Genomic DNA, 26079 nt, shown 5'->3' with positions numbered 1-26079 from the left:
AAGAAGATCGGGACTCAACGGTAGACTCATCGGTGGACACACCGACGGGGGTTGAAGTTCTGAGAACCAAAACCTGGCCGGCCACCACGGGGCTATGCGCAGGAGAGAACAGTTCACTGTGTTCTTCAGCTTGCAAATCATCCGGTGAATCAGAGGCAGAGGCGGGAAAGCATAAGCCCTCATGTTGTGCCATGTAATCTCAAGAGCATCCCCCAGAGAGGAGTCTCCCAGCCCATTTCTGGAGGTGTACAGAGGAAGCTTCTTGTTTGCTGCTGTCGCGAAGAGGTCTGCTTCTGGAGTGCCCCAATGCGGGAAAATCACTGAGAGGATCTCCGCCTTCAATTCCCACTCGTAGCTGACCATCGTCTGGTGACTGAGGGAATCTGCCGTGACATTCAGCTGGCCCGGAATGTGTAAAGCAACTAGCCAGACACCTTGACGAACCGGCCACTCCCAAATCTGGACGGACAGGTTCACAAGAGGGGGAGACTTTGTGCCCCCTTGCTTGTTGATGTAATACATTGACACCACATTGTCTGTGCGGATACGGAGCACTTTGTTGGCAATGATCGGTCTGAAAGGCTTAAGCGCTAGGAAAATCGCCAGAAGCTCCAGATTTATGTGGAGGAGCTTGTTCTGAGGCGACCAAAGATCCGAGACCTGAAGAACATCCAACGTCGCACCCCACCCTAGAAGGGAGGAGTCCGTCGTGACCGTCACCATAGGGACTGGGTCCAAAAAACCCGCCCCCACCGACAGGTTACTGAGAGACGACCACCACTCCAAGTCCGCTCTCATGGAAGCCGGAATCATTATCAACTTGGAGTCCGGATCCACAGCCTGTCGCCAAGAACTTCGAAGAGCCATCTGACTCCGCCTCATCTTGAGACGAGCAAGAGGAAGAGCCAACACGCACGAGGCCATGAGGCCCAGAAGCCACTGGAACCACCAGGCCGACATGCTCTCCGACTGTGCAAACATCTGACAGGTGGCCAACAGATCCGCCATTCTGTCCCCGGTCAGGTACACTTTGCAGTCGATCGTGTTCCAGCGAAAACCAAGGAAAATCAAGTCCTGCGAGACCGTCATGGAAGATTTCCGCCAGTTCACCGACAGCCCAAGATGGAACAGGAGCTGAAGGAGAGACTGGAGATTGCACATGGCTTTCAACGGGCAAGGGCTGCGTAAGAGCCAGTCGTCCAAATACGGATACACATAGATACCCTGCAGACTAAGATAGGCCGCAATCACCGACATCATCTTCGTGGAGACATGCGGTGCCAAGCTGAGGCCAAAAGGAAGCACTCGAAGCTGGAAGTGCTCCTCTCCCACAGAGAAACAGAGATATCTCCTGTGTGGACTCCAGATCAGAATATGCATGTACGCACCCCGAAGGTCCACCACGCTGAGCCAATCGCCCATCTGCAAAGAGGACCATATCTGGCCGGGCGTGATCATCTTGAATTTCTCTTGGGGTAGGAAAAGGTTGAACTGGGAAAGGTCTAGGATGGTGTGCAGGCCAGCCTGGTTGGGTATGGGCACCTTAAACAGCTGGGAGTAGAAGCCCTCCCCTCGCTCCCCAAGGGGAACAGGTTCCACAGCTCTGAGGCCCAGCAGTTTCTGAACCTCGGCTTTTAGGGAGGACGATCACGACTGCTGGAAAGGAGAGGGTGGGGAAGGGGGTAAAGGCAAGCGGAAGCCCGCGCGAGCGACTTACAAGACCCACCTGTCCTTGGTGATGGTCTGCCACGCTTCCCAATGAGACGCTATGCGTCCTTCCACCGGGGTCTCGTGCGAGCGCGGAGAACCCTCATTTGGCAGGCTTTTCAGTGGTGTTACCACCTGAACCTGAGGAGGAGGCTGAGGAGCGGGAGAAAAACCGAGTCCGTTGCTGCCTCCGGCGGTTATTACCCGAAGGGGTATCCACTCTGCGGGATTTCCGATCTAGAAACCCTATGAACCAGAAGAAGGCCGGCTTTGCGACAACGGTCTCTGGGTTCTAAAAGGAGTTTTAACCAGGACGGACAAGGACTTAGCTGTCTGGGTGCTGTCCTTTGTTTTAGTCAGCTCCACATCCATTGTGGAATGGAAAAGCTCCTTACCATCAAACGGCAGGTCCAACACCTTGTCCTGCACCTCCTTTGAGAATTTGGTGGCATGCAACCACACCTGTCGAGAGGTATCAACTCCCAGCATAAGGCCCCGAGCCGAAGTGTCGACGCGATGAGCCGCGGCCTCCAGCAGATCCTGGGCCAAGACCCTGGCATCGGACAATCCCGCCTTGAATTCTTCCAGCTTCTCGAACGGAATGAACTCCTCGAACTCAGACAGACCTTTCCACATCTTCATATTTGCCCACGCTAACACCAGTTCTGCATTGGCCTGCCGGAGCTGCAGGGCCGAGTTAGCAAAAATCTTCCTCCCAAGGGAGTCGAGGAGCTTGTCCTCTTTCCACAGGTCCTGAGTAGCCGTCGTAGAAGAGAATGTTGCAGGTCTGGACTGTAAAGTGGCCGCAGCCACTACCATGGAGGAGGGGGCGGACAAGATGATAGGGCCACTTCTTCCGAAGAATGCAGCCTATATCACGCGTCAATTTTCTTATTGACGAAAAGTCCAGAGTGTGGTTTTTCCTTCTGCAATAACAGGCCGGTACGCTCCGAAGGAGACAAGGTGAACGCCCCCAAAAGCACGCCCTCCTGCAGAGCAGGTGCCTCAGGCACTGGAACATCCAATAGGCACATCATGTCCAGTACCCGGTCGTGAAAGGCTCTAACAGAGCGGGGCTGGTCTTTGCTGTCCTGATCGCCCTGCGCATCATCCGACAGGTCAGGGTCCTGCTGAACCATGTCAGGCACCGCCTTGTCCACGGGGACAACGCAGGCAAGGGCGGAAGGGTCGGGGGAGGCACCGTAGGCAAGGGCGGCGCCGGCGGGACCACCGGAGGCGCGGGCGGGCTTATCTCCCTAAAAAGACCCTTGAAATACTCCCTCATGGGGTCAGTACGCATGAGTACCTGAAATTTGCCAAAAAAAGCGTCCTCTGGAGAAAGCTTTGGAGCTGCCGGAGAAGGCCTCTCATGAGGGTGATAATTCCACGGACGCACAGGAGAGGTTTGCCAAGCCGGCCCATCCCCTGAAGTATCCACATAAATCAAGGGCGCCGAACCCACAGGCAGCGAGATGTTATGCGGAAGAGGCATCTGAGCGTTCCAGTCGTAAACTGGACAGAACGGGTGCGCAAACGGAACCTTATGTTCACCTACAGAACCGCTCCCCACACCTGAGGCTGATGGCCTAGTTGTGGGAGAAGCGCCCAAAATGGCCGCCGTGGTTGTGGCGGGAACAGCCGCCATTTTGCCGTCGCTTGAGGGGAACTGCGGCACGTGTGGAAGTGAGGCAGGGGTCCCCGTCGGTGGATCAGGGGCCTTCATTTTAGCCTTTATGCAAGTAACCTCGGCTGAGCCGGTACTATGCGGCCTGGAATGTTTTTGCAACATACCAATGGCCAAACTAGCCTTCACAGGAAGGACCTCGGCACTGCCGGTAAAGGAGGAACTTCGACTCCTTGCCCCCTAAACAGTTCTGGCGTTGCCACAACAGCAGGAACGGTGAGAAACAGCTTTCACTGATAAGGCCTTCTCAGGCCTCTCAGAAATGTTGGTTTCCTTAGCCTCTGTACGAGGGACCTCTGACCCAAGTCCGGTAGTAGCCTTTCCAGTGCGGGCCTCGAACATGTGTTCGGTAACACCAAGCCCAACCAAGGCCTCGGGGCTCACCCCGAAACTTTTGAGGGAAGCCGACAAAGAGGCCTCAGAGCGAGCTCCGGTACCCACGATTCAGTAGAACTAGGTCTAAAGGCAGCCCCCAGAGGAGACCCTCAGAGAAAACTCCGGTACAATTATTAGGCCCAGAAGGCACCTCGAGGCAAGCCCCAGTGATAGAGCAATCAATGCTCCACCCGGCTCGGGTAGAACCCGGGAAGGTGTCTCCGGCCGGGGTGCTCTGAAAAGTAAAGAACTTACCAGGCGTTTCTTCTTTTCGTCGATGAAAGATTGAAAATGCGAAGGAGGAGTACGTCGAAACACCTCCTCCCAACGCTCTAACCGACGTTGAAGTGCCCGGACCGAAAGGGAATCACAATAAAAGCAGGAGTCCCAACAGTGATCCAGACCCAAACACTCTAAACAAAGAGGATGGGGATCCGTCCTCGTGAAGCGTTGATGACAGGAGGAACCATCTGGAAAGTCTAGTTTAAACGACATAGACAGACTATTACGCGATCGCTAGCGAGAGCCAGAGAGGAGGAAAAAAGGAAGAAAAACTTCCGCAGATGCAAGTGCGTCCAGTCCCGAACGAGCGGAGAAAAGGACTGATGGACGATGCGCGGAGCCAAGGTGGGCGGGGTTACGGCCGCGTGCTGTACCCCGCGCAGAAAGAGAGGAAGGACTAAAATGTTTGCAAAATGTTGATGCTTTTTCAAAGTGCTCCGGTCCCGTCCCACAGGACCGAGGGATGTCCCATAAGTATGGAGGAAAGGGGATGGGTCGTAGGAGTATGCTTTTCTGGGACGTAGTGTAAGCTGAAAGTGCCTTCAGGGAATTAAAAACCAGACCCGAGTCTAGTAGGTGAGTCAGGTATAGTACAATACGAGTAGGAGAGCAGTCTATGGGATTGATGCTCTTGGAATTGCAGTAGATGACGAAGGACGAAGCGTTTCCATTTATTGGAGTAGCAATGTCTGGTGTTAGGCTTTCTTGCTTTTCTAAGTATGTCCATACATCTCTGAGGAAGTTGGAGGTGCCCGAACTCTATGACTTCAGGAGCCAGGTGTCATAAATCACCAATGTATCAATTGAAAAGGGTACGGTAACCAAAAAAGGGTACAATTGGTAGGGCTCTTCCGGATCCTTTTTCACACGACTTGATTGTAGGTAGGTCAAATTAGACCTTCCAAATGATACAACTCTCTGACTGATAAAACAGGCAGAGAGATGGATCACTGGAAAGGGCGTGGGTATTGTATCGTAAGATATGCCTAGGATAGATAAAGTATCATAAGAAACTGTCCCAAACTCAAATCACTATGATAGCACAGTATTAGCATTAACTCGAAACACTAACCTTATGGCCAAACTGAAGAATTCAACGAAAGTCTCTTGAAGAAAATCAGGAGTTGAAACAACGATAAAGGAAGGGGAAGATTAGTAAGGGAGACTTATCCCGAACGGCACGAGGCTCACGCTAGATACCGGGTTGGTGCACCACAGGATAGCGTCCAAAGTACTGTGCACAATCACCTTCCAATAGTTCATGAAATACTTTCTTTCCCACGAAGAACAAAATTATAATTTCACCTGTTAACTGTCACAGGCACCAAAGGTTTAAAGAAGTTCAGAAAACTACGTGCAGGATTGCACGCGGCAGCGTACACGCAGCCAGGCCAGCTGTGCTTGGAGACAGCGTTTCCGCGTGAAGATTTAGCAAGCAAACAGGATACACGCAGCCCAGGGCAGCCGCGCTTGGAAACAGCGTCCGCGTGTGGAGATTTGGCACGCGAACATGATACACGCAGCTCAGGACCGCCGCGCTTGCAGACAGCGTCTGCGTGGAGATTTGGCACGCGAACAGGATACACGCAGCTCAGGACAGCCGCGCTTGCAGACAGCGTCGGCGTGGAGATTTGGCACGCGAACAGGAAACACGCAGCTCAGGACAGCCGCGTTTGCAGACAGCGTCCGCGTGGAGATTTGGCACGCAAACAGGATACACGCAGCTCAGGACAGCCGCGCTTGCAGACAGCGTCCGCGTGGAGATTTGGCACGCGAACAGGATACCCGCAGCTCAGGACAGCCGCGCTTGCAGACCGCGTCCGCGTGGAGATTTGGTACGCGAACAGGATACACGGCTCCAGGAATTAGCGTGTGGAGGAAAACACGCTCAAAAAAGGCCAAAGAAGTTGCTTAAGGGAATGCGAGAATGCAGGTCCGGAGTTCAGCTACAAAACGCCAAAATTGACTTAATCAGAAGCAGCGATCGGAGTTTCCACGCTGCTTATGTACGCATTGCCGTGATACACGTGACGGAACTAAGTCACGTGAATTTTAACGACGTTAAAAATGCAGACGTCGTTTTCCGGGCAATGCATCGAACAACCTCCATTTTGAGTAGAATGGTCTAGTGGTTCTATGGGCGTTACTCATTTTGTATGGAGAGGTCGTTCCTGGTCCAGAGATATGTCCAGCAGGCATGACACCAGGCCGCTAATTTGAGAGTCTGCGAGCATGGATGGAGTGTTTCCCCCCTGTCTTGTGAGAGCATGTTGTATGGGCACGGTACTTTCATTGGTGGAGAGATTGACATCGCCATCAGATGGGAGAACCAGGGTTGGCAGGCCCACATTGGGGCAACCTAGAATCATTGTGACTGGTACCTGGTGCATCTTGTGCACTATCTTGTTGAGAAGGGGAGTTGGGGGGTGGGGGGTGGCGTCGGGAACTAGGGGAAGCATAGACACATTTCTCTGACCATGTTATCCAGAGACAGTTCCCCTTGGAGTGGTTCTGGTGGTATCTGGAGGCGTAATCTAGGCATTGAGTGTTCTCCAGAGTTGCAAACAAGTCGATCTCTGGGAAGCCCCATTCTGCGAAAACATTGGAGAGAATGGGCCCCATTACAGGGTAGGCGGTAAGGGTTTACAGATACCAGTATTTTACCAGTACCGGTAAACCCTTAACGCCTTACTACGAGGTCCCTTTGCGGGTTGGGGAATTTAACGCCTGCTTTTTGCAGGCGTTAAAAACCAACCCGCAAAGGGACCAGGGAGCTAATTACGGTACCGCAATTTGCGGTGCCGTAATTAGCACCTTCCCCATTCCCATTATGCCCTATGGGGCAAAAATGGGAATGGGGAAGGAATTACCGCCCCACCAACCTTGGAATAGGGCGGTAATTCCCCTTCCCACCAAGGCGGTGCTGGTATTTTACCGGCATGGAACAAGGTGCTAATAGTGTAATGAGGCCCAATGTCTTTGTGTAATCGTCATTCGTACTCTGTGGGTAGTGGGAATTCTCTGCTGAGCACGGCTGCCAGAAGATTGAGTTAACCTCGAACGTGTATCGACAGGAGGAACATCTTGTGTTTGAGAGCTCACTTCCATATGTTCTGGGGCAGTATGGATAGCCCTGGAGAGTGCGTGCCCCCCTGTTTGTTCAGGTAATACATGGCCGTGGTGCTGTCCGTGAGGACTAGTACTGTTTTCCCCTGTAGTTGTGTTTGAAAAGCTTTCAGGGCTTTGAACACTGCTAACAACTCCTACAGGTTTATGTGGGTGGATGCTACGGCTGCAGACCAAATGCTGTGCGCCGTGTGATGGAGGTGAGCCCCCCACCCAGTGAGAGATGCGTCCGTGGTGAGAGTGGATTATGCTGCATGGGTGGTAAGGTTTTCCCCTGTAAGAGGTTTTCCTTCGACCACCACTGCAGAGAGAGAGCGAGGGCTGCCGAGACAACCATTAGATCATCCCATAGTCCGCTGGCCTGACACCATTGGCTGTTGAGCCACTATTGCATGGGGCGCATGCGCAAACGTGCGTGTGGGACTAAGTAAATGCAGGAGGCCATCACCCCTAACAGTCGCATGGCTTTGCGTACAGTCACCTCGGGATTGGCTACATAGAGAGGGATTTGGAACAGCATGTTCTGAACCCTCTCGTTGGAGGGGAAGATGAGGCCGTCTTCTGTCCGAATTAGGGCCCCGAGAAATTGTTGGACTTGGCTGGGGTCTAGACTGGACTTTTTCCTCGTTGATTGAGAATCCCAACTGAAGAGTAGATCTACCGTCTTTTGGGTGTTTGATAGGCATGTTCTGTATGAATCCCCTGTTATTAGCCAGTCATTGAGGTAAGGATAGACTGGAATGAACTGCCTGCGCAGGTGAGCCGCTGCTACCGCCAACACCTTTGTAAATACCCATGGGGCTGAGTCAATGCCGATGGAAAGGACCTTGAACTGATAGCGTTTGTCCTCTATAATGAACCTGAGGTACTTTGTGTGCCCTGGCAGTATTGAAATATGAAAGTATGCATTTTTCATGTCCAATGTTGCCATGTAAGCCCCCTGTGTTAGCAAAGGGATTACTTCCTGCAATGTTGTCATTCGAACTTTTGAGGCTCGACAAACTTGTTCAATGGGCGCAAGTCTAGCACAGGGCGCATGGTGAGATCCTTTTTGGGTACCAGGAAGTACACTGAATAAATACCCACATTTACCTGTAGAATGGGGACGACTTCTATCGGGCCTTTTTCTTGCAGGCTCTCCACCTCTTGCAGCAGTATCTTCAGATGTTCTGGCGATAAGCGTCTGGAAGTTGGTGGTCGGTGTCAAGGTGGTCGACTGATCGCGATACAGTAACCATGGGTGACGGTCTTGGCACCCACTGGTCTGTGGTGCTTCCCTCCCATGCATGAAAGAAAGATGTTATTTGTCCCCCGACTGGGGAGGCATTGGAGGGGACCTGGACTGGCGAGTCATTTTTGAGCTGACGCCGGGGAGCATCTTAGGGTTGAGTTTCTACCCCTTCCTTTGCCACAGTGCTGCCCTCTTGGCTGAAATTGTCCCGTAGCAGTTGCCCCTTGTCCGGAGGACCAAGGTGTATTTCTTGTTCCGTATTGATTACGAGGGGGAACGTGGGAAGGATTGTCCCCAAAAAGGAGCAGCGAGGGCTACCCCCTCACTGCCGATAGGGTCTTTGTGTAATTTGGTTTGGAGACTAAGGTTTCATGTTCCTTTTTAGCGGTCTCCAAAGCCTCATCTACTGCCTTTCCGAAAAGGTTAGTGTCTTCAACAGGCTTGTTAATAAGGGAGGCCTGTGGTTCAGGCTTAAAACCCAAATTCTTCAACCATGTGTGCCTTTTAAGCAGGGTACCTTGGGCCAGTGTTCGTCCCGCTGTTACCGCAGCATCTAGGGTATTTTTGAGGATGCTGTGATTGACCTGCTTCCCCTCTGAAACAACCGCCAGCAGGCGTGATCGTGTCAGCTCTGGGACTTCTTGCTGGCCCTCCTGGAGTAAACTCCACTGGACATCGCTATAACTAACCAGCAATGTGGTGGTGTTACCTAGCCTTGTGGAGTAAGCTGCTGCTGTTGTAATGCGCTTACCAAGGGCATATCACTTCTTGCAAACCTTATCTGGCGTTGCTTCAGCCGTAGACAAGAGTACTCTACATCTCTTCCTTGTAGTTGTGACTACTAGGGAGTCGGGAGTGGCATGTCCCCGGATATAAAGCGGGTCTGTTGGAGAGGGGCGAAAAAGATTTGACTCGTGTGTTTACAGCCCTTGCCTTGTCACGCTCTGAAACATCTGCGTATGTGCGCGATATAAATAAATATCAATCAATCAAGTGCAGAGCGGCTGAGCGGAAGTGGCAGGACTCAAGAACATCCTCAGACAAACTGGCCTGCCACTTGCTTCAAAAGCAATATCGACTCTCCATCCACACTAGGAAGAGGGCTCATATCCAAGCCTGCATTTCTGGAGCCACCAATAACACGCCTGAACTCTTCAAAATCTGCAAGGGACTTGCCAATCCTACTGCAGTCTTGTCTTCCCTCCCAGGCCCTCTGCACTGCACTGGCCTCCCACGTGTCCACCAAAACACAGAACATCCAGTCCTCACTCTCCTCTAGTCTCCCCAACCCTCCCGCAATTGCCTCTCTTGGCCACCTCTCACCCTCATCCTTACTCTCCTCCTATCCCTTTGCAGTGGATGAAGTCTCTAGATTAGGGGAGACTTTCATGGATTAGACTAAACAGGCACTCCCCTTCACCTGCAGAACTATAAAGGACAACATCTCCCTCTCTCCCCTGCCTTGGCAGACATCTGTAACCATTCCTTTGCCAATGCTCCTTACCACAACCCCTCAAGCACTCCTGTGTGCACCCTTTCCTAAAAAAGCAATCTGCAGACCCTTCCTCCCCGGCTAACTATTGCCCTATCTCCATTACCCCTTTCCTGGGAAAACTCCTGGAGAAGTTGGGCATCCCCCAACTGATCTACCTGTCATGCGCCCCTTTTTTGTCAGACATTGGGACCGATGGAAACTTAGTCGCCATGGATTGTCCCACTACGTTTGATACATATTCTGGGTTGCGGTCTAGTCTTTTTCAATATGGCCGACCCCAGCATATTAGCGTTCAGTTGCTACCGGCACGCCGCGTTGCAACTGGAGTTTTTCGCTACCCTGCTGTTGTTACGATCCTGGTCATTTCTCTTGGCTCTACTGAGCCCTTCCTTTCCTTCTGGGCTCTCTCCGCCCCCCCCGCTACGTTCCTTCTCTTTCTCCTTCTCCTGTACGGCTCGCCGGGCTTGCTCGGTGCTTTCTCTCTGTCTCCCTGGAAGGCCGCGGCGTTCTCGACTCTCCTCTGTGGCCGAGCCGCTTCCTTTTTGGCGCTTTCCTCGCGCCCCCTCTAGAGTCATAGCGCTTTCTCCTGGATTCCCTCCTTGAGTCCTTGTCCTCCTGGTACACCCGCATTTACCTGTTCTGGGTCTTCGTGTTACTCACCGATCTTCAGGGTCTGCAGGATACCTTCTCTTCGGCAAGACGTCCTGTTTTTTTTGCCTGCGTGGCTTTTTCCCCGTTGGCTATCACGGTTCCGGGGCCACTGGTTTCCGGAAATTTCCACAACCACTGTGGCGTCGTTCCGTGGTAGACCGTATCTCCTGAAAAATAAATCCTCCATCAAAGAAAGAAGGAAGAAGCTTCCCAAAGATATTTCCTCAGGTGAGGAGGAGGGGGAGGAGACAGAAGTGGGAAGTGACTTGGACATTACAGATAAATTCGAAATCTGTGACAGTTTGCAACGCCAAACACATACTGAAATGGCTTTCCCAGAACAAGTCCAGGAATTAGTTACTGCAGTACAATCTCTTAATCTGGAAGTTCGCAATCTTAATCAAGAAGTACAGAATCTTAAGGTGGAGAACAATGTACTCCGTCAATTGGTGGCCAACCAGGAAACACGTTCAGATCCCCCTTCAATGCCTCTGTCAGTTGGTAGATTTGACGGCACGCCCAAGTTACTTAAAGAATTCATTGAAGCCTGCAATGTGTATTTTGCTTTCCGGCCCACTGCATACTCTTCAGGTTTGAGCAAGGTAGGGTTTGCAGTTTCCAATATGTCCGGAAACACCTTGGCCTGGGCCAACCTGTTAGTCACCGGAAATGATCCGGTTCTGCAAGACTGGGAAGCATTCCTTACCAAGCTAAGACAGACCTTTGAAAGATCGGAAATTACATTCATGGCTTGCGAAGAACTGCTGGAGGTACACCAAGGTCAGATGGACCTTTTGTCTTACATCACGAAGTTTAATCGACTAGCCACTGAATCAACCGGGTCGGAGCAAGCACAATTTACTATATTTCGCAGAGGTCTCAAAGAGGAACTAAAAGATGAATTGGCCAGAGTTCCTCGTCCTGCCTCTTTCTCCGAACTTTTGTCAGTAGTCCTACAGATTGAACATCCGATCAACGAACGTAGACAAGAGAAGAAGAGAGGAAAAGGAACGACAGGTTTTCCTGCCACCCTCACTACCTCCCTCACCTACGTCAACAACCTTAAGCAAGGAAGATCCAATGCAAATTGGATCCATGAGGTCTCCACTTACTCCGGAAGAACGGAAGAGACGCAGAGAGTCGGGTCTCTGCATGTATTGTGGATCTCCTTCACATCTGCTTCGCAACTGTCCAGAAGTCCCTCCAAGGCAGTCGGGAAACGAATTGCCTCGAACCTAGGGGGGACCACGGTTCGAAGAGTTACAGAAAGTCCCTATGTATCGCTGTCTATCGCGCCTTTTATGCAGTCAGAAGACACCCGCTTGATGGTGGTTACCCTACACTTGTCCTGGAGGGATCAATCGGTGGAGACTCTAGCCCTAATAGATTGCGGAGCTGCTGGCAATTTCGTGGACACCTTGTGGGCCGAGAAGATGGGTATCCGGCGAATTCAGAACCAGGAAAATCTGAAGGTGGAGGGAGTAGACAGAACTCCTCTTTGTTCAGGTCCCATTACCCATTCCACGGAACTGATCAAACTAACCATTCAACAGCACAAGGAGGACATTTCATTCAAGATTATCCGAGCAGCTAATTTCCACATCATTCTGGGGATAGCCTGGCTCCGCCAACACAACCTTACCATAGACTGGTCTAAGAATACCCTCAGTTTCCTCTCATCCCATTGTCAACAATTCTGCTTACCATCTTCGGGCTATCAGCCGGCAATTTTGCAGGCTGTAGAAGCACAACCGGAAATTATTCATCTGATCCCTCCTCAGTTTCTGATCTATCATCAGATCTTCATGGAAAAGGCAGAACATGATCTTCCCCCGCACCGTCCGGAGGACTGTGCTATAGATTTAGTACCAGACGCTCTGGTCCCCTTCTGCAGAATGTTCTCCCTTTCCGTAAGAGAGAAGGAGGTACTCCGAGGATACTTGGACGCCAACTTTAAGAATGGTATTATCCAACCCTCAAAATCTCCAGCGGGTGCTCCTCTGTTTTTCATCGCCAAAAGAGACTCCACGGAACTTCGACCCTGCATCGACTACCGAGGGCTCAACAAGGTTACTATTCGGGATAGATACCCGATGCCCCTGATTTCAGACATACTTGGAGCTGTGAGAGGTGCCACCATTTTTTCTAAGTTAGACCTAAGAAATGCCTATCATCTCTTGCGCATCAGGGCAGGAGATGAATGGAAAACAGCGTTCAGAACACCCTATGGTCTGTATGAGTATAAAGTAATGCCCTTTGGCCTGGAGAATGCCCCAGCTATATTTCAACGATTCATGGATTGCACTTTTTCAGACTTGCTGTTCCGTTCTGTAATCATTTACCTAGATGACATTTTGGTATTTTCTAAGACCCCCCCCCAAGAACACTCCACTCATCTCCATGAAGTTTTTCATCGTCTGCAAGAGAACCACCTTCTAGTGAAACCCAGTAAATGCGAATTCCTTGTCTCGTCTGTCCAGTATCTAGGGTTCATACTCTCCCAAGAGGGCATAAAGATGGACACTAAGAAGGTCTCAGCCTTTTTGGAGTGGCCATCCTCGAAAACCATAAAGGAAGTACAGAGATTCCTGGGTTTCACTAATTTCTACCGGAAATTCATTCAAAATTTCTCTGCTACCGTAGCTCCCATTACCTCGTTTCTGAAGAAAGAAAACCAACCCTTTGTTTGGTCTCCTGCAGCTGAGACGGCCTTCCTTGCCTTGAAGCAAAGATTCAGCTCTGCTCCCATTCTGATTCAGCCTAACCAAGCCAAAAGATTTATTGTAGAAGCTGACGCCTCTGCCAATGCAGTGGGGGCCGTTCTCTTGCAAGAAGAGGAAGGAGTGGAACATCCCATCGCATATCTTTTCGAAGACTCTCACGGTCAGCCAAAGGAATTATTCCGTTATTGAGCGAGAACTATTAGCCACCAAGCTAGCCTGTGAGGAGTGGAGGCATCTCTTACAAGGAGGAGGAAATTCTTTTCTCATTAGAATGGATCACAAGAATCTTAGAACTTTGCAGAATATGGAATGTGCCAACTCTCGTCAGGCGAGGTGGGCACATTTCTTTGCCCAATACGACTTCGAGATTACTTACGTACCAGGCAGCCAGAACGTGATCGCAGATGCACTCTCTCGTCGATATACCGCGGAAGACTCTTCTCAGTGCCTTAAAGAAAGACTATTTCCTAACAGAGTGTTCATTGCCTCCACCTCGTCTTTTCTCTCTCAAGTCAGGTCAGCTACCGCACAAGTACCATTTCCGGCTTCTCCTTCACCCCACATCCAAGTAAACATGAGAGAAGGCTTGTGCTTTATGGATAAGAAATTGTTTGTGCCGAAGGTCAACCTACAGCAGAAGGTCACGATCACCCCACTGCAGGACATCGGGGTATGAAGAACACTGAAGATCTAGTTCGAAGATCATTCTTTTGGCATGGAATGTCCTCAGACATCAAGAAATATGTCCAAACGTGTGCTCAATGTGCCCGAAGTAAAAATTGTTACAAAAAACCCATTGGATTTCTGGAACAGATTCCCCTGCCCAAAACCCCTTGGGAACAAATGTCCACTGACTTTGTGGTGGACCTTCCAGTATCCCGTTGCCACACGTGTATCATGGTCACTATAGATTCACTTACGAAGTTGGCTCATTTCTCCCCCTTCCCAGGCTTGCCTTCTGCCTCTCAGATGGCAGAAGTGTTTGTGCGAGACATATTTCGTTTGCACGGATTACCCACTAAAATAATCTCTGACCGGGGTAGTCAATTTACCTCTAAATTTTGGACAGCTCTTTGTCAGAAGCTGGGAATAGAACGGGCGTTGTCCTCTGGGTTCCATCCTCAAATGAACGGAGAAACAGAGAGATTGAACGGAACATTGGAGCAATACCTTCGATGGTACACCAATAACACACAAGACAACTGGTATGACCTGTTGCTCATCGCAGAGTTTGCTTATAATAATTGCACCCATTCTGCCACGGGACTCAGCCCCCTTTTCAATACTTTTGGAAGACATCCTAGGGGTCTCTTACCGGTCTCAGGCTCCGCCTCAGTATGCCCCACGATCGATGACCGATTGCAGCGGATTATGGAGGCAAACAGAACTGCCAAAGCAGCCCTGGTTCAAGCTTGCGACCGATACAAGCGCCTGGCAGATCAGAAACGCGCTGATGCACCCACCATTGAGACGGGCTCGAGGGTATGGCTGTCCACCAGATTTCTTCCCAGGTGGATCCACCCGTCTAAGTTGTCACATAGGTTTGTGGGACCCTATACTGTGACTTCAAAAATAAATCCTGTTGCCTTTCGATTTCGGCTGCCAAACTGCATGAAGAGGATCCATCCTGTGTTCCATGCATCCCAGTTACATCCGGCCTTAACTGACATTCCTACTGCCCCTCTGGGTCGCTTGGCGGAGGAACTAGGGCCAGAGGAGGAAGAATATGAAGTAGCCAACATCAAAGACTCCCGTTATAATCAGGGACGTTTGGAATTTTTGCTCTCCTGGAAGGGCTACCCATCATCTGAAGACTCATGGGAGCCCAGTTCCAATGTTCATGCCCCCCGTCTGGTGAGGAAGTTCTATCGTGCCCATCCGGGTAAACCGGGTGTCTCCCGCGCTGGAGGGGGGCATACTGTCATGCGCCCCTTTTTTGTCAGACATTTGGACCGATGGAAACTTGGCCGCCATGGATTGTCCCACTACGTTTGATACGTTTTCTGGGTTGCGGTCAGTCTTTTTTCAATATGGCCGCCCCCAGCATATTAGCGTTCAGTTGCTTCCAGCTCGCCGCGTTGCAACTGGAGTTATTCGCTACCCTGCTGTTGTTACGCTCCTGGTCATTTCTCTTGGTTCTGCTGAGCCCTTCCTTTCCTTCTGGGCTCTCGCCGCCCCCCCGCTACGCTCCTTCTCTTTCTCCTCCTCCTGTACGGCTCGCCGGGCTTGCTCGGTGCTTTCTCTCTGTCCCGCTCTCACCTCGCTCTCTCTCCTCGCTTCGCTTTCTCTCTGGAAGGCCACGGCGTTCTCGACTCTCCTCTCTGGTCGGGCCGCTTCCTTTTTGGCGCTTTCTTCGCGCCCCCTCTAGAGTCACAGCGCTTTCTCCTGGATTCCCTCCTTCAGTCCTTGTCCTCCTGGTACACCGGCATTTACCTGTTCTGGGTCTTCGTGTTACTCACCGATCTTCAGGGTCTGCAGGATACCTTCTCTTCGGCAAGACGTCCTGGGGTTTTTTGCCTGCGTGGCTTTTTCCCCATTGGCTATCACGGTTCCGGGGCCACTGGTTTCTGGAAATTTCCGCAACCATTGTGGCGTCGTTCCGTGGTAGACTGTATCTCCTGAAAAAGAAATCATCCATCAAAGAAAGAAGAAGAAGCTTCCCAAAGATATTTCCTCAGGTGAGGATGAAGGGGAGGAGACAGAAGTGGGAAGTGACTTGGACATTACAGATAACTCCGACATCTGTGACACCACCACACCAAATCTACTGGCAGTCTCCACAACCACCAGTCTGGTTACAGAGCATCTAGAGGCACAGAAACTGCTCTCCTGAACACCCATGAATACATGCTCTCACATCTTGATTCCAACTCTCCCTCCGTTCTGATCCTTTTTTGATCTTTCCTCTGCCTTTGACACAGTCAATCATGCCAGCCTAATAAATCATCTCCGTGATACCATAGGCATCACAGACCGGGCACTGGACTGGTTGACCTCCTTCCTTTGTAACCGACCTTCCCAAGTGCAACTGGGCTCTTTCCTCTCCGCCACCTCACTCTCTACCTACAGCGTTCCTCAGGGCTCTATCCTATCGGAGTGGCTTTTCAATATCTACCTCGCTCCTCTAGCCCACTTTATCTCCTCACTGCCAGCATTATGCTGATGGCACACAGCTCTCCTTTAAGCTTTCTTCCTCTACCTCCTCTTCTTCCTCTCTCATACCGGATTACCCGACCTCTATCCAGGCATGGTGCTCTGCTAATGATCTCTGCCTTAATGTTACGCTCACCTGACTCCCACGGAGGCGCAGGACTGGTTTGGAGTGTTGTTGCTTCTTCTATGGTGAAGCGCAGGACCCGGAAGATGGACTGGACCGGACCTTCGAATCTGGCTTGTCTGGCTCGCAGGAATATCTTTCTTAGGGTTTGAAAGGTTGAGCTCTCCATCCTGCTTCTCATGCAGGGGCGCGTTGTATCCAGTTACTTCACTGGGATTTTGATTGTAGACAGTTCAAGTTTTGTTTTCCCGGTATAGTACCGTAAGGATTCTGTTAATGAATATGATTCCGCAATAATAATTGTTCGTTGTCTCTTTTTCAGGTGCGGAAACTATTCCGAGAAGAGCTGTGGAACCGAAGAATGAGACTCTGGTGAGCTTGATGAGAGTTCTCTCAGTGTCCTTGTATCAATGCGCTCACTAACGCTGATGTCTTTTTTCCCCTAGGCAGGGTCCGGAAATGCCTGGATGCGGCACCGAACCGAAACAAAGATCAATCCAGAAGAAATCAGGTAAGTCTTTAATGGGCTTTGGGTAACGTCTTTTCATGCGCCCACTAACGCTGATGTCTCTTTTTCCCCTTAGGGGCCGGGGTCCGGAAATGCCAGGATGCGCCACCAACCCGAAATAAAGTTGGAATAACCCAACAGGTAAGCTTTGTAATGGAAATTAAGGTTTCCTTGTTTTCTTTCCCCTCTCACCTTTATTCTTGTCTTTTTCTATCTAGGCGCGGTGATGTGGCTGCGAGTCCAGATGTCACCGTAGAACGTGGTGGTACCTTGTACAGGTGAGTGAGATGCGGCGCTGCAGCGATCGATGTGATGTGCTTTTAAATGGATGTCTTCCTTTTCAGGACCGTCGGCGAGATGTCTCCGGAATGCGGATTTAGCAGGTAAGGACTCTTCTTTACCCTTTTCTCTTCTCTTCTCTCTTTGCAGGTGTTCCAGGATGCTGGCAGGAGTGGCAGAAGACAGAATGCAGGAGCAAACACGGTGAGCGTCCAGCTGCTAGATGCAGAACAACGCGAAGCGTGAGTTGCTGCTTGGGCGTGGCTTAAATAGCCTTCAAAGTAGTTCCAGGTATGTATCCTTCCACTCAGGTATGTATTCCTCCCCTGACCACACCCGTGTGGTTAAGTAGTTCCAAAGATAAAGTAGTCCCATTCAGGCCTCAGAAGGCCTGGATGTTGCAGCATGGTCTGCATCAGGTAAGTTAACACTAAGCACCTTTAACACAAAGTCCCTTTTATGAGCCTGGTGCCTGTGGCGCCAGGACTGTGGCCCGATATGAGCCTGGCGCCAAACGTGCCAGGACTGAGTCCAAAGAGCCCCTACTTGAGGCTGTTGTGACTTCCCTTGAAGACATGATGTCTGCCTCTGGGGTAGCTGGGTCTTGTCTGGCACCTTGGAGGTAGGCATCATGACACTTAATGCCAGTAAGACAGAGATTCTTCTCATTAGGACACCTGCTCCCCATTTCCCTCCTACTCACTGGCCTCCCTCCTTGGGCACCCTCTCCTTACCCTCTGCGTGGCAAAAAACCTTGGGGTTATGTTCGAATGCTCTCTCTCCTTCTCCCCGCACATCACAGACCTTGCCAAGAAGTCCAACTTTCAGCTCCACCTCCTCAGAGGACTTAAGCCTTTCCTCACCTTCTCACAGAAGCTCAATGTCTCCAGAGCCCTGGTTCTCTCTAGGCCGGACTACTATAACAGCCTCTTCCTCGATCTACCTCTTTCCTCCCTTTGGCCTCTTCAACTAATCCAGAATAGGGCTGCAAAACGTATCCTTGGCCTCTAGCACAGGGACCACATCTCTCCTACCCTAAAATCTTTACACTGGCTCCCAGTGGATGCAAGGATCAAATTCAAGACCCTCTGCATCATCCACAAGGCTTTCTGGGGCCTGTGACACCGCTACATCCAACTCTCTCTCCCTGAATACCTCCTTAGGTCCTCTGGCTCCAACTCTCTGCAGATCAGATGTGGGAAGTAGATCTCTCTCTTCGGTAGGAGCCTCCCTCTGGAATGGCTTTCCTGCTCCTCTCACACTTGAGCCGGACCTCCTTAAATTCTGGAAATCGCTCAAGACTTTCCTTTTCTCCTCCTCCTTCTCTCTCTCCCTCACCTGCTAATGTCCCCCTACCGGTGCAACTGGTGCCTGCTCCCATCTGTGCCTTACAGGGGCAGGCGCTCATCTCACAGTCTTCCCCAGCACTAACCCTCGGGCACCCCTCGCTGGCCAACCTGAATCTGGTCCACCCTGTCCTTGCACTGCTGACCCCTACCCTGCCTCCCCTTGCACTTGCCCTCCCGGATAACCCCTCAGTACTTGCCCAGCCCCTAGGGCTCCGCCTTCCTGTACATCTGCACTCCCCCTTCCCCCAGCCCTTCAGCCCAGTCCTTTCCCCTCCCCCTGCACTTACTGTCACTGCACTTGCATGGTCTGAATGTCATAAGGCCTAGTGGGACCATTTATTGTTGTTGTTCCTCCTCCGTTCCCCCCTTTTTAGTCTTGTGGTGCCTTGAAACACTTGTGCATAGAGGCGCCTTACAAATGTCGAATACATACATTAAATGACAACCAAAAAGCCCCCAGCAATTTGGAGCCTGAGGATGACAGTCCATAGATTGATTAAGCTGCATGTGAGCCTATCAGTCTGCACAATGGCCATATTTGTGCTCCTTCGAATTTCTGTTCCTTCCCTCCTGTGCTCATTCGTTCCTTCCTCATGTTCCCTCCCATGTCTCGCCTCCCCTTGTGCAACATCTCTCTATTCCATTGATGCATGCTTTGTGCCCCTCTGCACTGCACCTCTTCTTTCTTGTGTTCAATCGTCCTGTGGTGCTCCTCTGTTGGCCTCCGCCTCAATGGCCCTTCCCTCCTGTGTCTGTCCTCAAGGTCCTCTCCTCCCTCTCTTCCTATAGCTTCTCTCCTGCTCCACACCTACTGGAACTCTACCCATGCCCCTTTCCCATGCCGCTTGTCCGGTCCTCTGCACCTACAAATTCCTTGCTTCAGCATAACTTTCCATGGTGCCTAAGGCAGGGATGTTTTTAATGACGAAAAAAGTCCCAAACTATTGCTTTTTTCAATGCTTGCTTTAAAAGAAAATCCCCTAATCATGTCAGCACTATCACACGTGGGAAGTGGGGTTAGAAGAATGTGGCCCCACGACAAATGTGCCTCCATTAGCTCAAGTGTAATGTGCTCGCCTTGCGAACAGGGCAATGCTGTGTTTCATGGATTTGATAGCCCGGTCGAACCAGCTCAGCCCTTCATTCCCCCAAACCAAACAGAGTATAAGTAACATCTAACAGCAAGCCTTCTGAAACTGGATTTTCTGGTGATCGAGGTAGAATATAAAACAACAACAAAAAATAAATAATTAGGTTTTGGCTCATAGGTGTCACTTTAAGGAAAACTAGCAGACAGTCCTAGCGGGGATATTGCTAGATACAAATATATATTAACACATTTACCTCTCCGATGTGCCATTATTCCCCTCTTTTGTATTTTTCCAGCATTGTAACTTTGTCAAAGGTGAGCACTGACACTATATTCTTAAGTGCCAATGGATTGCCTATGCTTCCAATCTAATGGCAAGTGTCCCAGAAGTGCCAGGATTGACACAGCAGAGTTGGCTTTGCCTACTTTGTTTGAAGTGTTTGATTGTTTTGTGACTTTTATTGCAGTCTTCTAATTGTGGCATGACAATTTATGGGACTTGTGAGCTTGCACTGGACATAAAACTCCCAAATCTACTGACTTTGCTAATGCTCGTTTTTAAAATGTTAACAAACGGAACAAATAAATACTCACTGAGCCGTCTGTGGGGTTTATCGTCTCGTACTCCTTCCCATCCTCCGCGTCCATGAACTGGCCATTTATGAAGCACTGGTATGGCATATTCACAGTCATATTGTTAACCGCCCGCGAAGCCTAACCAAGGAAGTAAACAAAAGTGGAGTTAAGTCCGGGATACAAGCTCCTCAGAAATGTAGTAATTTCAACAGCCGGTGACCTAAATTAAGCCAAAAGTTCACATATAGATCGATCAACCGGATTTTAAGTGCTGGCACTGCTTGCCCAATCTCTAGTCATGTTAGTGTTTTGAAGCAGTTTTTGTACCTAGAAAATGCACCGCGCTGATATACTGAATAATATATACTTTATTTAAGGCACTCAAAAAACTTCGAAATAATACAAAGTATTAACAAGATACCAAGTATATTATAAAAAGACGAATGTCTTTACAAGGACTCTCCTAGCCCCAATATCTATATGTGGGCACTAGACCAGAGGTGAGCACTCCACATTAAACAACAAGGTGTGGGGAGAGTAAGGGAACTACACAACATAACAAACAGGTGATTAAATATGGGCCTGGACAGTTGTGTACAATGGCCTAAAGCCCCAACCTGGTATATGTGGTAGGCCCTAGACTTGGTGTTCAGCATCCAACTGTTAGGGAAGTTTTTCTAAAGTTCACCTATGGAAGGACTTTATAAAACTGTCCCCTTGGCATACAGAGCTCCAACTTCTAATATAGGCTTGTAGCACTCAAGGTATTGGTAGTTGGCAGAGCAGCCATGCTTAACTTCGGAGGGAGATGCGAGCTGTAGGTTAGTATAAATACCTTAGAACATACATAGGTCCAAAGAAACACTTACACACTGGAGTTATAGCAAAATAGTTATTTATTTTACATGTACACAAGGCAATGATAAATCTTCAGATAGGTAAGTATTACTTCAAAGCTAATAAACAGACCAGGAAAACAAATGCAATAATACAGGTGAGTAAACCACAGTGTAAAGACTTAGTAGATCAATTAATACAATTCAAAGGTAAGCAAAACCACTGCTAGAAGAACTCAGGATATTCTGATGAAGGAATAAAATGAAGAACATCACCAAGTATAGCAGGTAAACACTTTTCAACACTTGTATTACTTTTTAAAGGCCCAAAGGCTTTAGCAGTCCACCCCGATCTAGGTAGGAGGTTTTCAAAGTCAGAATGGAGGGAAAAGCAGTTAAGGCACAACTGAGGAAAAGGCAAAGTTCCAAAGGATTCTTCAATTACAAGTAAGTAGCAAGCTTTTGTTGGTCAGAAACAGTTCAGGGACTTTGGGGAAAGCTCCCCGAATGCACACCAGCGTTAGGCCTGAACACCCAAACACTGGAATCAGCACTCCAGCATCAAAGGAGCGACACAACCACTCATGGTAAGTATTACCAAGAGTCGACCACTGCAACTGAAGATCCGAAGAAGCTGACGACCAGAGACGCCTGCAGCACCTTCAAGCAACCGGAGAAGCCTGCTTATACAAAGGTTGCGGGACAACAGAATGTTCTCCCAAAAACCTGCATCACCTACAACAAATATTGATTTGAGTGAGGATGATGAAGAGTTAGACATAAGTCAAAACTTCTCAGAGGATGAAGAATATGATGAGGAGGATGAAATAGCAGAAGCTAATATACACACCACTATCCTTCTCCAATCTCTGCATTCCCCTCTAACATGGCTCATGAAATATCTATGGAACAATAACTTAAGCCTCAGAGAAATAGAAAAGAAGTATAACATGTCTATGGAAACAAAGTTTGTGGACTCTACTTTCTTTTCAGGGTCTTCTCTGTCTGATTCTTCGAGGATCTAAGGGCTGGTGAGTCAGTATGACCTGAAGAGTGATACTGCTGAGCGACGAAAAACCTTTGACCTTACTCGTAAATGGATTGGTCTGAATGAGAGTGAAAAAATCCCCTGGGTTCTTTTTAGGCTTCCCAGGAATGACGACAACATGATCTTGGATACAAATGAGGCTGAGAGAAGTAACTATAATGTGGTGAAACAAGCTCTCATAGTTAAATATGGGATGACTCCTTTCCGATATCTACACCCCTTAAGGGAACATGAGACAATGGATGGTGTCCAATGGACCACTGGGTGAGTGAATGTCTAAAAATCTTAGATGGGCGGATGGAAGACCAGAAATTGATTATTTGTTATAGTAAGAAGAATTCCCTCCTGCTAGAAAACATTTTTGATACCAGTTTCCCAGAACTGAGAAAGCACATGGCTGGCTCAGGGTAACTTGACCCCAAGAAACTAGCACTAGCTGCTGACTTGTGGGAATCCAGAAGGGCCTTTTCACAAGGATGCTGGGGCTCCTCATACTGTTGAGGGAAAGAAGCATAACATGGGAAAAACAAACGTAACTGAACCCCAATCCAATGTGTCCCAGATAAATGTTAAGGTTAAGACCCCTGGGACCCAGAATGGGTCTAGTGACCACATCTGCATGCTCTCTGCCTTATCTGTTGCCAGTGAGTGTGGCAGAGAAGCTGTGGTCTTAGACTCAGCTGAGTCCCCTTGTGAAAAGACAAGGGCTCTTAACCAAGAAGTCAGAGATGCCACCTTAGGGGACCTTTACCCAGAGACCAAAGGCAGGTCATGCAACTCTGGAGGGCACCGGGGGACATAACCCATGGCTTCTGTTGGGGTTCAAGCCCCTAAGCCGAAAAAGTTCCAAGTCAAACTGTGACCCCACAACATCTGTTGAGGTGACTGAACCTCCTGAAAACCCACATACTGTGGAGGTGGTTCAGAAAACCCAAAAGCTGAAATCCCTAAAAGACCCTCTCTCCCGAGAGGAGGTGGTGCAGCAGGTTGGAAAGAACTTAAGTGTTCCTGTCAACCCACCAGTATGGTGTAATGCCATTATCCTGGTCACTCCTGTGATCTCACCTCCAGCACCTGCTGAGGTGACAGGACCCCCTAGAAATCCACTTATAGTGGAGGAGGTCCAGAAATGACCCATTCCTGTCAGTTTACCTGAGCCACTTAGTCAGAAGACTAGTGCTCTCACTGTGGAAGACGGAGAGGCCACCCTTACGGTCCTCTCTCCAGAGACCATGAAAAAGATTTCTAACTCTGAAGAGCACAACGACTTAAAACCCCTTGCTTCCCCTAGGAATCCCACTCGTGGGCCAAAAGAGAAGGAGGTCCTTCCAATGAACCCACCTTCAGCTGAAGCTTCCACAAATAGTGGAGGAGTTCCAACTAACTGATCAGAAATTAAAGATTTATGTCAATATACAGGCTCCAGAGCTTGGCGCTGTGTTATTAGACCATAACCTTAAAACATTAGGTATAGTCTCTCTCACAGTCGAGATCCCTTGTAAAATTATTAGGTTTTTAAAATTATTAGTTAATTGACTTTCAACAAATAAATAATACTTCAGTCACAATGAAAACAATCATTCAAACAAATTCATATCATACATATAAAAATGCTTTACATTATATATATATATATATATATATATATATATATATATATATATATATATATATATATATATGATACATTACTCACCGTAATCGTATTTCTGATGCTTGTATCTGCTTAGATTCACATGCTGTGCATGGGCCGACATCTAGTGGAAGCTGCGTAGTATTACAGTTTGTTTTTTGAAACTCGAAAATGGCCGTAGACACAGGGCGTGCCAGTAATACTATCCCTAGTGTGACGTCCACTGTACCCATGATCCCTCACGCGTCTAGGACCCTCAGATTGTATTTTTTCTGACATGAGGTAGCATGAGGAGTAGCACGAGTACAGATAATCCAAGCAGATAGATAGAAAGGTAAGACTACAAGCATCCATGCGCCTTCTCTCAGAGGGGAGGAAGCGTGGGTTGCATGTGAATCTAAGCAGATACAAGCATCAGAAATACGATTACGGTGAGTAATGTATTCCTTCTGAGGCTTGTGGAATCTGCTTAGATCACATGCTGTGCATAGATTAGCGAGCAGTACCTGAAGAAGGAGGTGGGATGTGAGAAGGGTCATGAGCAAATAAATGTCTTGGAACCGCTTGTCCCACTTGTGTATCTGTCTTGGAATGGGTGTCAATGCAGTAGTGCTGAGTAAAAGTGTGAATAGAGCTCCAAGTAGCTGCTTTGCAAATGGTGTCAAGGGGTACATTTGCAATGAAAGCCAGAGTGGCCCCAATGCCTCTTGTAGAGCGGGCTCTTGGCGTGAAAGGCAGAGTTTTTTCAGAAAGGGAGTAACACAGCTGGATACAGTTAATAATCCACTTAGAGATGGCACCTTTTGAGAGACGCGATCCCCCCCTCTGCCTGTAGCTACATAGACAAACAGCTGGTCTGTTTTCCTTAGCGGTCTGGTCTTGTTTACATAGTAGAGGACCACCCTACGCACATCTAGGGTGTGTAGTTTCACCTCAGCCGAGCTTTGTGGGTCTTGGAAGAAAGCCGGAAGCTCGATGGACTGGTTCACGTGGAATTTTGAAATAAACTTAGGTGAGAACCTAGGGTGTGTGCGTAAAACCAGTTTATCTTTATGGACAGTAAAGAAGGGATCTTGCACTGACAGAGCCTGAATATCACTGACCCTTCTTATAGATGTAATTGCTACTAAGAAGGCCGTTTTATAAGTCAGGTGTTTGAGACTGCTTTTATGCATGGGTACGAATGGGGGGCCCATGAGTTTAGATAGCACCATGTTAAGGTCCCATCCTGGTGGTGGGTTTGAAATAGGAGGGTGAAGTCTCTTTACTCCTTCCATGAAGGCTTTAACTACTGGTACTTTCCACCACAACACCTTGTTATGGGAAATGGTGTATGCCGACAGAGCTGCCAGGTGTACCTTCAGTGAGTTAAAAACCAGTCCTGCATCCAGCAGGTGGAGCATGTATGTAACAATAGTGGAAGGAGTGCAATCAAGCGAGTTGATTTGTTTATTCTGGCACCAGATAACGGATCTCTTCCATTTGTCAAAGTAGCAGTGCCTCGTGTTTGGCTTCCTAGATTCTTTTAGGATGTCCATACTCCTCTGTGGTAATTTGAGATTTCCGAACTCTATGACCTCAGGAGCCATGCTGCCAGGTTCATTGAGTTGGGTTGAGGATGCACTGTTTGACCTTGGTGCTGGGACAGTAGGTTGTACCAGCCCGGAAGTTTGATGGGTTCGCACACCGCTAATCGGCGTAAGTATGGGAACCACGGTTGTCTCGCCCACATGGGAGCAACCAGGACGAGCGTCATCGATTCTCTGTTCATCTTGTTGACCACCTTCCTGATGAGAGGAGTTGGTGGAAAAGGGTACGCAAACCTTCCTGACCGGTTCATCCACAGGGCGTTCCCCTGGGAGTCTGGTTGGGGGAACCTGGATGCAAATCTTGGGCATTGTCTGTTTTCGCTTGTGGCGAATAGGTCTATAGTGGGGGTTAGGGAGAATTCTCTGTTTAGGCTGAATTTCCTAACCTAGTGAGTCCCCCAGCAGCTTTGCTGGATGTCTGGAGTTTGGTTTTTTCTCTTGCCAAGAGTGAGACTCTTTTTCTCCCACTCTTGGACATGATTTGTGGTGTTCCTTTGAATGTTTCATGGGCTATGGGGCTATGGGGTCTTTTACTCCATAGGGTCTCATATGTTTTTTCTATGTGTGTTACACTGCACCCTCCGTGCAGTAACACCGGGGTGTCATAGTGACTCCCCACC

At 49.2% G+C, this 26079-nt stretch overlaps 1 protein-coding gene across 2 annotated transcripts in view; it reads right to left on the bottom strand.

Moving 5' to 3' along the window:
• Positions 1 to 26079, bottom strand: part of ALDH1L2 (aldehyde dehydrogenase 1 family member L2) — an 836174-nt gene that overhangs the window by 269021 nt on the left and 541074 nt on the right. For both annotated transcript variants that reach the window (XM_069629899.1, XM_069629898.1), the window contains exon 11: positions 20372 to 20491. In XM_069629899.1, the coding sequence (XP_069486000.1) occupies positions 20372 to 20491 (120 nt within the window). The remainder of the gene's footprint in view (positions 1 to 20371; positions 20492 to 26079) is intronic.

Source organism: Ambystoma mexicanum, chromosome 12 (assembly GCF_040938575.1).
Source record: "Ambystoma mexicanum isolate Mex_15411 chromosome 12, UKY_AmexF1_1, whole genome shotgun sequence".
NCBI classification, from domain to species: Eukaryota; Metazoa; Chordata; class Amphibia; order Caudata; family Ambystomatidae; genus Ambystoma; species Ambystoma mexicanum.
Note: the sequence above shows the minus strand (reverse complement) of the source record. Positions and strands in the feature narration are given on the sequence as shown.